Here is a 12,399-nt window from a genome sequence, read left to right on the forward strand (position 1 = left end):
TTGCTTGCATGGGTTCTTGAAAATGGAGAAAAAGTACAAGACTCCAAACCAAATAAGTGTTCTTTAAAACCTTCTCATATCACGGATGGATATCCATAAAATTGATATCCTTCATTCAACTTTAGACCTTGTTAGAGGAGAGGTTCACTTCAAGCTTCTTCAGGTGCTTCAACACACATCCTGCCTTTAGGCTGTACAGATTTCCATTAGTGATATGAGCATAACATAGAACCTGGTACATAACAAATAGCATGTATATCAGTATGAGTGTTGGATTGATAGTCTGGAAGACCAGGGTGTGAATCTCAGCCATGAACATCCAATAGGTGATCTTTAGAAAGTCAGACTCTAAGGCTGAGGCCTTAAAGGAAAGCAATGGCAAACTGCCGTTGAATAAATTTTGTCAAGAAAATCCTGCAACAGGGGGCCCTTCCATACAGCTGAATAAAATCCCACATTATCTGCTTTGAACTGGAATATATGATCATGTGGACTCAGATAACCCAGTTCAAAGCAGATATTATTGGATTTTCTGCCTTGATATTCTGGGATATGGGGTTGCATGGAAGGACCCAGGGTCAACGTAAGTCAGAGTTAGTTCGAAGACAGGTAACAAAAACATATACAGTAGAGTCTCACTTATCCAACATAAACGGGCCGGCAGAATGTTGGATAAGCGAATATGTTGGATAATAAGGAGGCATTAAGGAAAAGCCTATTAAACATCAAATTAGGTTATGATTTTACAAATTAAGCACCAAAACATCATGTTATACAACAAATTTGACAGAAAAAGTAGTTCAATACGCAGTAATGCTATGTAGTAATTACTGTATTTACGAATTTAGCACCAAAATATCAAGATGTATTGAAAACATTGACTACAAAAATGCATTGGATAATCCAGAACGTTGGATAAGTGAGTGTTGGATAAGTGAGACTCTACTGTACTTAGGAAAAGAATGCTAATCTCCATGTATGTTGGTGTGGTCTTACCCCAAGAGAACTTTCATCTTGGTCTTGTGGCAAACAGCTTAATGAAAACATTAACCCAATTTGAAATAGCTATGACAAGAATGAATTCCAAGTTGGAATTATTCAGGGGAGGAGCTGAAACACTTTTCAAGCCTCTACAGAAACTCTTTGATGGATGTCACTGAAAAGAAAGGTCAGTTACCTTACTTGTTTTAATTCCCAGATAAAAAAGCAGTGCCAACAAGATATCTTAATTTTACCTATGCTTTACGCTGAAGCAAGCTTTATGTAACTCAGGCCATGATCTGTCTCTCTCTTAAGCACTCACAGACACAGCATTCCACAGTTGAAACATTTTCCTACGAACGGAAATATTTTCCTACTTGTTCTCTTTTTTAAGGTTAAATACTCGTTTAATTTCATAGCTTCAAAGTCCTAAGAGAAGTATCTAAGGGTTTCCACTGTCAAAATTTTTGCAGGAAATGTATTTCCACATACAAAACTGCACAAACCATAAACTGAGAAGGTTCCTAAATGTAAAACTGATACTTTCTGGTGTATCACCAAATATACCATGTCCCAATCTGGCATCTTATTTTATTTATTTATTTATTTTATTTACAGTATTTATATTCCGCCCTTCTCACCCCGAAGGGAACTCAGGGCGGATCACATTACACATATAAGGCAAACATTCAATGCCTTAACATAGAACAAAGACAAAGAGAAACGCGGGACTCCGAGCTGGCCTCGAACTCATGACCTCTTGGTCAGAGTGATTTGTTGCAGCTGGCTGCAGCTGGCTGACTCAACAGCCTGCGCCACAGCCCGGGCCAAATGTTTAGGCTGCAAATCCAATTATCTCAAGCAAACATAACCAATACTCAGGATGGTGAGACTGTATTATCTATATATATAAAAGGATAAAAAAAAATTCGGCCTAGGACAAAACAACAAAACTACACATCCCAGAAACACTAAATTTGACAACACAACCCTTCATCCATGCCTCCACGTTCATACAATAAAAAGAAAAGAAAAATAAAGTCCTAATTAGAGGGAGAGAAATAATGGTTTTTTATCCAATTGCTGCCACTTAGAAGGCGAAACTCTGCCCACTTGGTCTCCTAGCAACCTACTCAACCCAGGGGACAGGCACAGTTAGGCCTCAGGACTCTTCCACACTGCCTATAAAATACAGATTATCTGATTTGAACTGGATTATATGGCAGTGTAGACTCAAGGCCCTTCCACACAGCTATATTACCCATTTATAATCTTATATTATCTGCTTTGAACTGGATTATCTTGAGTCCACACTGCCAGATAATTCACTTCAGTGTGCATTTTATACAGCTGTGTAGAAGGGGCCTCATATAATCCCGTTCTAAGCAGATAATATAAGATTATCAATATACAGTAGAGTCTCACTTATCCAACATAAACAGGCAGAACGTTGGATAAGTGAGTATGTTGGATAATAAGAAGGGATTCAGGAAAAGCCGATTAAACATCAAATTAGGTAATACAAATTAAGCACCAAACATCATGTTATACAACAAATTTGACAGAAAAAGTAGTTCAATGCTCAGTAATGCTATGTTGTAATTACTGTATTTACAAATTTAGCACCAAAATATCACAATGAATTTAAAACATTGACTACAAAAACATTGACTACTAAAAGGCAGACTGCGTTGGATAATCCAGAACACTGGATAAGCGAATAATAATAATATACAATCATAAGGTTAGGAGACACCCATAAGGATCATCCAGTTCAACTTCCTTCTATCATGCAGGACGACACAAACCAAGCACTCCTGACAGATGGCCATCCAATATTTGCACAATAATAATACACATTGAATCATAGCATCAGACAGTTAGGAGACACCCCTAAAGGCCATCCAGTCCAACCCAATTCTGCCATGCAGGACACAATCTAAGCACTCCCAACAGATGGCCACCCAGCCTCTCAATACTACTACTACTATTAATAATAACAACAACAACAACAACAACAACAACAACATACAATCCTAAGGTTTGAAGTGACCCCTAAGGATCATCCAGATCAACTTCCTTCTACCATGCAGGAGGACACAATCCAAGCACTCCTGACAGATGGCCATCCAGCCTCTACATGATGATGATGATGATGATGATAATAGAAGAATAGAATCCAAGAGTTTGGAGAGACCCCTAAGGGCCAACCAGCCCAACCCTTTCTACTATGCAGCAGGACACAATCCAAGCATTCACAACACATGGACAACGTATAAATACTATACAATACTACACAGGGACATAGACCCCCTCTACCCTCACCACTTTCACAGTACACAAACAACCAAATGCAGACTAAACATAAAGACGACCATACAACAGACATTCAATACCACCACTACCTCAACAAATTCTCACCAACACCACCAGACAACATCACAGCAACGTGTGGCCGGGCACAGCTAGTCCAAAATACAGAAATGGCACTGTATGTAAGATATAATTTTTAATGCAACTAAATTTGGATGCAAAGGTGTCTATTTGTCTCATCTGATTTTTTTCCCAGTGTTCATTTGTTCAATATATACTAAAAAGAATGGATCAATATTAACATAGTCTTAGCACGTAAGTCATTTACATTGACTGACTGAATACTTTTTAAAACAACATTTTCACAAATCTATTTAAAAGGGAGAATTTTAATACATTTATGCCAGCTGAAGATAATGGTTAAGCACACTGATCTGAATTAACCGCTGACTTCAGAATTATGATGAATTCCCACTGCACCCATTTAATCCTTTCCTGCCTGTTCCATATATGCTGACAGAGCATTTCATAGAACTATACACAAGACCTTCTAAAAACCATGTAAGTAAGAACAGTCTGAGAGATGCATACCACACCCAACAAAAGTTTATTTTGTGCCACAGACAAAGCTACATTGGGTTAGTTCATACATAGACTAGCTTAACTATCCCCCTGCATGCCTTAGCATTCTTAACATGTAGTTAGTATAAGAAAAACTACTACATGTTCGCATCCAAAAGGATTCCACATGCCAACTGCCTCAAGATGATTAAATCTGGAAACATTACCTGCCACTGTAAAATAAATATCACAGATATCTAAAAACATGTGGACTAGTAAATTATGAAGACCTGAAATGAAGTTGTTTCATACCAGAGTATTTAATAATAATAATAATAATAATAATAATAATAATAATAATAATAATAATAATAATTGGGTGCCGTGCCAAAAGATCTCAGCCGGCATTTGGAAACAATAGGCATTGACAAAATTATGATCTGCCAGCTGCAAAAAGCCATGCTACTGGGATCTGCACGCATCATCCGAAAATACATCACACAGTCCTAGACACTTGGGAAGTATTCAACTTGTGATTCTGTTATACGAAATCCAGCATATCTATTCTGTTTGCTGTGTCATACAATAATAATAATTGTATTTCTTACCCGCCTCTCCTAACGGCTCAAGGCAGGCTACAACACTGCCAAAACGCACAACTAAAATACATAATCATTCAAAAACACTCAGTGGAATACACACACTAAAGCACATTTCCATAAAATACATAACAAAATACCGTACAACAAAAGTTAGACATAGTGGAAGTTTAAAATGTGTCATTAAAATAAAACTTATTAACACTAAACTTGGGCTAGAAATGCTGAAACTACTGAAACAAATCAAAATCACTCAAATATGGGCTCATGTGTAAACCTTTCAGGATCTCATGTCCCTGTAACTGTGCTGCTAAAGAAAATAATTTGGTATTGACTATATAACTAAATATTCTGGCAAACTTTCTAGATTTCATAGATGTACAATGCTTCATAACTGAGTCTCTCCTATCCAGAAATCCAAAACACCCTGAAACCCAAAACTTTTTGACATCAATCACCCATCCACTGCCATCACTGGGGAAAGGGGGCTTAGTCACATCTCCAGCACCTACTGAGTTCTTCTTCAAGGACCTAATAGGAGAAAGATGACGTGAAGGCAGCCTGGGGAGAACTCTGTTTACACAAGGCTCCTGTAAAATGCTGGCTTCCAGATGCCTCCGCTCTTGCCTTCCACCCCTCAAATGGCAGTGCATAGAGGGATAGGTACCCAGTAAACAACTGCAAGCACAGAGTGATCCTGTTGGGAGCCCCTGTATCTTTTCCAGAAAAAATGAGAAAAATTCACAGAAGGATTAGAGGATTTCCTTCTACCCTCCAAGCCACTTCACTGATAGCCAGGAAAGCATCCTGAATGTCTGCTTTTTACAGAAGGATTGTTCAAATAGAGCTCTCTCCCCTTTCCCTCTCTTCTCTTTCCCTCATCAGGTCTATTTGAGGAAAAACTTAACAGGCATTGGACATCTGACTAGGCCCCTTTCTCCCCATCCCAACATTGACTCTGTGTATAAAAACACAGGTATTCCAAAAATCCCCAAAAAGTTTGGTCCAAAGCATCCCAAATCAGTACATGTGAAATGTGTATATAAATATATACACTTTTTTACTGAACAATGTATACTACCTTTTAAAGTGTGTAATACATAAAATGTATTTTCTGAATTTTCCTGTATTTCTAATCTGTACGGGTATAGCAAACTCCAAGCAACATGTTACCATTTTATAGAAATCACAGATATGTATAAGTACTTGCATATCTCTATGGGAAATCTATCCTTTTCAAATACCACCATCTTGTGCCATAATGCATACTGGTCTTGGAAGTTTCAATTATTTTCAAAAATAGTCTATGATATGCCAAAGTCTATTGTTCGAAAGAAGACTGACATACCACATCTTTTGGGCTCAGTTAAAGTAATATTTTAAACCTTAGTGCTAGACATATTGAATTAAATTATGCACATGGAAAAAAGGCCCACACAATGACTGTTTTCAAAAATTAAAAGCATGAGAACTTTGGTTAGTACAGTTCTTCCACTATTGTTTTTTTAAAAACAGGAATTGCACACATTTTACTGTTTTCATTAAACAAAGGCACAATTTAAACATCTGGGGCTAACTTGACATTCCATACATATTTCTGGTAAGGTAGTTCTGGCTGATAGTCAAGCTTTCCACTTATGAAAGCACAGTTCAGAATAAAAAACACATATTTCTTCAAAGGACTGTAAAATACTTTAAAATGTTCTTGCCTGCATCGTAGAAATGTGTATGTTCAGATAAACACCTACAAAGGTGTATGTTCAGATAAACACCTACAATGTTATTCACTTTTATAAAAATTAAGCAAACTTAAATTGTAATCTTGACAAAACTTCTGCCAACGTATCATTTCTGCTTACTTCCATTACCTTGCAGTGTGATTCATGCATGGCATTTGTAGAAGACACATAACATTTGTTGCACACCAAATAGTTTTCAGGGCTAAAAAGTGCGCAATTTAGTTGTTCAAAATGGTATGGAGGACAAGTGCAATTGAGCTTGTATGTCAGAGCATTTATGAGAGTTTTGCCAGGGGAACTAGAGGACCAAGCACCTTTCTCTAAAACTAGGGGAAAGCAACATGATTTGGAGGAGCAGGGAAGAGAAGAAATCAAACAGAATGGCAAGGCTTTATCTTTCAGAGAAATATGTGGGAATTAAGTACATCAGACAAAAAGGAATGGAAATCATGAACATGGATCAACAATTAATATACAGACAAAATAAGACCAAAAAGATATGGACTGGTCACCATTGACTAATAATAATAATAATAATAATAATAATAATAATAATAATAATAATAATAAAATATTATTATTCCTAAATATACGGAACAAGAAAAAATGAAGATACTAATATGAATTTATAATCAGAAGGTATCGACCCTTTGGAAAACAGAAAAGAGGAAGAAAAAGAAATCAAGAGGTAAAATAGACAATTACAGACTTTAATCAGCACGATACAGAAGATTGGATGTATAACTCACACCTTCTTGCCCTCTCTCCCTTTCCTATTTTCCCCCTCCCCTCCCTCAATCCCAACCTACCTTATCCTCCCCATCTTAGCTGATCCCACTCTCCCTCCCCCATCCATAACCTCTTTTTTACCTCTCCCTTTCAGAAAAGATTCAATAAAATTATTATTTTTAAAGAAAAAAGGTGAGGAAGTATGAAAAAAGGAGTGGGATAGGGAAGAACAATGAGAACAAAACTATATTAACACAACGATTATGAAACAACAAGTAAACACATCATAGAAGCAGTTTGAAATTAGAAATTGAACAGAGTAAAGTCTGGAGTATAGCAGCACATAATTAGCAAGTAGATGACTGAAAAGCATATAATGTGTGGGTTGTCACTCGTACCAGTAATCTTTTCCTTGAAGAAGTCAACATTATCTTGCATACCAGCAGTGAATGTGACTGTAATCAAGAGCAGGTAGGATGATGGTTAATACTGGTTGAAGTTGCAGGTATGATAAATGGCAAACAAAACAAGTAACTTTGGGCATTCTTCTTCACCCATGTTACATTTCCTCCACTGCCTTTGTGATTGGGGGAACGTGTACAACGTGGGAAAGAAAGTCAGTGACAGAGAGCCTGGCTACTATGAGAACAGAGCTTGGTTTAAAAACAGACGTCCAGACTTGAAGGTCTGTAGATCAACGTTTGGCCTGCGGTGCAATTTCTCTAGTGGGACAGGTCAAGAGGAAATTTCTGAGGGAACTCAACGCAGAGGGAAAAAAGGATAGAAAAACCTTCCCAGATTAAAAATATGCTAGGAATGTTCTGGCAGGTAAGAAGACTGAGAAATACAGAGTCCCGAAGATTGCAGAAACAATGCAACCTAGGACAAAAATGTCCACTAGCTGAGGGCGGCATGCTTCTAAAAGATATCACCAAAGACTGCCTTGAATGTTCATTGTTGCTCAAAGTTAAATATGGGAGAACAACCACTTTGTTTTTTTCTTCACCGAAATTGAAGAAATCAAAGTGCAGCATGCCAGGAATTAGGACTGAAAAGCACTGGGGTGCTGGACTAACAGATTCCCCAAGGCTATTGAAGATGATCTTGGGAAAGATGTAAGCCTTAAGGGACACCAAGGGACACCTGTGAAATGTCAGGAAGGTTTTTTCTTCATTACTCTGAATGTTTCAATGTAAATAAAGGGTGGGATGGTAGAGGGCAGAAAGGAAAGAACCCACAACACTTCTCCACCCTAGATGTCAAAACGTGAAAGGGTTTGGGAGGTAGATTCCTTAAAACTTTGTCTCTCTTGTAATAACCCCTGAAGTTCACCTCCAAACCACACTCAGGCAAGTTTCAACAGTACCACCACCCAGACTGAACATCAAAAATGATCATAAAAATTTACTCATGTTCACAACTCCCTTTAAGTCAGCCGTACTATGTTATTTGCATGTACCTCTTGTCCTATGTAGAAAAAAGCAGCTGTATCCCACTGAATAAGATCCATAAAAACACATGGAAGCAGTCTACAAAACACACTTCTGGCCCACATACCTTGCTTGTTTTCTTTTCCTTTAAGTACTCAAATACAATAGAACTAAACAGGATGCAAGTTCTTTAATAAAGAATGTATTCAGAAACAAAAAGACCTTCATCCTACAAAAATTCACACATACCTTCTCAGCATTAAAGCAAACTTTCCAACCATGCCTATGAATGAAAATCTGAACATGTGTTTTCATGGGATTAGTGTCAAAGACTGCAAAAATAAACACTGCGTTATTTCATCCACTACAGTTTTCTAATCACTGTGTTTTTGCAAGTAATCATTTCTATAGAGTTTTACATGTGTAAAGCACCTTAATGCAATGTTATCTCATTCCTCCTCCTCATAACACTCCAGCAGCATGTTACTATTTCCAGTGTTTAGGCATGGGAAACTGAACAATTATTACTCTTCTCAGATCCACGGCTGAAATGCAGTTTAACCCATCGTTGTTCCAAGTTCAATGCTATATTCACTCAACCACAAGGTTGGGAAGGAAAGGTAAGTTTCTGACAACTTAATTCAATCCAGTAGGTTGACAACTTCACAGAGGAAGTGTTTAGGGTTGTGTTTTCACTAGTACAACTACTACATAAGTTTAAATGTCACACTGAAACCATTAATAGCACAATTACATGCATACTTACTAAACCGTAAATCTTACTTTTGAAAGGAACTAGTTTCAAACAATGCACATAAAGAGTACAGCCTGATATAGAACTTTTTCTCCAAAAACAAAAACAGTTCTAAGTTGAAAACTACAATCCAGCTCATCAAACAAATATATACACAAAATATGTATGTGTGTATACACACACACATTACAGATAAGCACCTTTTTAATGACCAGAACAATTCTCTAATCATAAAGTACAGTAAATCTGCACAACCAGGAAAAGTTAAGTCAGTTTTAAAGCAGTATGACAGCACAGTGATATCCTTTCTTAACACAGGGATAAAGGATTACATGGCTGATGCTGCAATGTAATATATACAGTGTTCCCTCACTTATTGCGGGGGTTACGTTCCAGGACAACCTGCAATAAGTGAAAATCCACAAGGGGGGACGCTATATTTATTTTAATAGTTATACATTATTTTAGTAGTTATACACTATTTTAAGTCTTTATCAACCAATTGTGTGTTGATAAATGGCCACCTTCCCCTACCGTTGCCGCTTGGGCTCCTTTTCTCTCCCTTCGGCTTCTCCTTCCTCCCTTCCTTAGGCTGTAAATTGTAATTTTTTTATGATTTATAACATTCTTTTAGAGTTTATTGAAAAACCACGAAACAGTGAATCCACGAAAACTGGACCACAAAGTAGTGAGGGAACACTGTATCCCTAAAGCTTTCTAAAAAACAAACAAACAAAAATGCCACTACAGCACAAAGGGAATGACATTTACCTAGACAGTTAAGTTAGATTTCTCTTTCAGTTTGTTTTTACACAGGAAAATCAAGATAATAGATAATACAACAATAAGATGCTGAGATATAACAGAAAACAAAGGCAAGCACTGGTCAGATCAAAACATGTTTCCCCCATCCAAAATTAAAAATGTGTGTGGTGGGGAGCAGAATTCAGCAATAAACATTAGTTAGAAACTGTATTTCAGGTAAATTTAGCATTGAGGTCCCTATATGTTAAAAGTGAAAGGAGCTCTTAAAGATTTGACTGCCTGGGATGCTATTCAAAACATGCCCACCTCATTTGCGAGAGAAGAGTAAGCTACAGGTTGAGTATCCCTTTGAAATGCTTGGGACCAGATGTCTTCCAGAATTTGTTTTTAAAAAATGGAATACCTGTACAGTATTTGCATATATGTAGTATACAATGAGATTTCATGGGGATGGAACACAAGTCTAAACATCAAATTCCTTTGTGTTCCATATATAGTACACCACTAGAAAGCAAAGGTGTCACTCTCTTAACCACCTGTGTGAACAATTTTGGGGGAATTCAAAATTCTGCATAAGGAATGTTCAGCCTGTATAATTTTTACAACAATACATTGCATGGAACATCTATGGGCCCTTCTACACAGCCATATAACCCAGAATATCAAGACAAAAAATCCCACAATATCTGCTTTGTACTGGATTACCTCAGTCCACATTGCTATATATTCCAGTTCAAGGCAGAAAAGGTGGGATTCTATTCAACAGTGTGGAAAGGGCCTCTTTTTCATACAAGAGGGGGAATCCTAAAGAATGACAGCGACAACAACAAAAATGTTGTTGGGATGCTCTTCCAACATGGAGGATCAGAGGCCTGGATTTATGTTCTGATTTCCACAAATCCAGAACCACTAGTTCAGGAGAAAGAAGGCTTGAATGAAGGAAAAGGGGGTGGGTGCAAAGAGGTTTTTGGCACAGGGAGGGGAAGAGAAGAAGAGAGATGAGACAAAGAAGAGAAATACCTCTTCCACACAGCTGTATAAAATCTACATTGAACTGGATTTTGGGCAGTGTGGACTCTGATAGTCTCCAAAGAAGGAGCCTCCACCACACTCTGGGGCAGAGAGTTCCACAGCTGAACAGCTCTCACAGTGAGGAAGTTCTTCCTAATGTTCCTTAAAAGAAACTTCCCCTCACATATATATACATGGCCCTCATCATGTCTCCTCTCAGCCTTCTCCTCTGCAGGCTAAACATGCCCAGTTCTTTAAGCCGCTCCTCATGGGGCTTGTCCTGCAGACCCTTGATCATTTTAGTCGCCCTCCTCTGGGTTATATAGCTGTGTGGAAGGGCCCAGAAAGAGAAATAAGAGAGGAGAAAAGCGGAGCGCAAGGAAGGCAAGAAAGAGCAGAGCCTCCCTCATCCCTCCCCTCCCGTTCCCTCCGGACCTGTCCCGGGGGTCGATCCACGACGTCTGCCGGGTGTTGTGGTCGATGTAGAAGACGCGCCCGTCGTAGTCGCGGGCCTCCTCCCAGCCGGCGGGCAAAGGCAGCTCCGAGCTCTCCCGGCCCCGAGGCCCAGCAACGCCAACGCCGCCGCCGCCTCCTGCCCCTCCGGGCGCCGCGGAGAGCGCCTGCACGCCTCCCGCCTGTCCCATGCCGGCCTGGGGCTGCTGAGGCTGAGCCTGGGACTGCTGCTGGGGCTGCTGCTGCCTCCTCCGCCGGCGCCCTCCGCTCAGCCACGGCATGGCCCCGCCGCCGCCGCCTCCGCCTCGCCGCCTCCTTCCTCCTCCTCCGGCCGCGGGGCCTATACTTCCCCGCGCCCCGGCCGCCTCCAGCCCGGACTCAGCGGGGAGAGCGAGCCGGGAGGCTCCGGCGGGAGAGGCAGCAGCAGCAGCAGCAGCGCCGCCGCGCCGCACTCATCCTCCTCCTCCTCCTCGGCCTCCGAGAGTCTGCTTTCTCGCTCGCTCGCTCGCCCGCCCTTCCTTCCTTCCTTTCTCTCTTTCCCTCAGCGCGGCCTCCTCTTTGTCCGCTCAGCCTCGCCGCCCCGTCGGCTCCCTCCGCCGCATCCCGTCGGCGCCTGGCCCCGCCATCTTCCCTCTCGCTCCGCCCTTTTCTCCTCAGGAAGGAAGGCGGGCGGGGAAAAGGAGGAAGGGAGAGAGGGCCCCGCCTAGGCCTGCTTTCCCGGCCTCGGAGTTGGAAGCAGCAGGAGTAGGAGGACGAGGGAGGGGGCGCTCTAGTCTGAGGGGAACACAGAAGGCCCCCCAACATATACAGGCACTCCCCAAGTTACGAATAAGAGAGCTCCTCGAAGAAGAGGAGAAAAGAGGAGGGAAAGGGGACCGGCGGGGGGCGAAAGATGTTGTTATGTTAAATGTGTATGTCGGGACTAGTACCTTTATAACTGCGACTCCAGCCAAAGCTAGATAGAATCCTAGAGTTGGAAAAGGCCTCGTGGACCATCCAGCCCAACCTTCTGCCAAAAAGCAGGAAAATTGCTTTCAATGCAACCCCGACAGATGGCCATCCAG

General features: G+C 40.4%; 1 protein-coding gene across 3 annotated transcripts in view; it reads right to left on the bottom strand.

Annotated features, from left to right (window-relative positions):
- wwc3 (WWC family member 3) overlaps window positions 1-11,997 on the bottom strand; it is an 84,613-nt gene extending 72,616 nt beyond the window's left edge. For 2 of the 3 annotated variants that reach the window (XM_062977252.1, XM_008107201.2), the window contains exon 1: window positions 11,318-11,996. In XM_062977252.1, the coding sequence (XP_062833322.1) occupies window positions 11,318-11,616 (299 nt within the window). In that variant the 5' untranslated portion in view covers window positions 11,617-11,996. Of the gene's footprint in view, window positions 1-11,317 lie in introns of all 3 variants that reach the window. The other variant, XM_062977253.1, reaches the window with a different exon arrangement.
- Window positions 11,998-12,399: the final 402 nt, after the last annotated feature.

The sequence above is a fragment of the Anolis carolinensis genome, chromosome 3 (genome assembly GCF_035594765.1).
Source record: "Anolis carolinensis isolate JA03-04 chromosome 3, rAnoCar3.1.pri, whole genome shotgun sequence".
Lineage (NCBI taxonomy): Eukaryota > Metazoa > Chordata > Lepidosauria > Squamata > Dactyloidae > Anolis > Anolis carolinensis.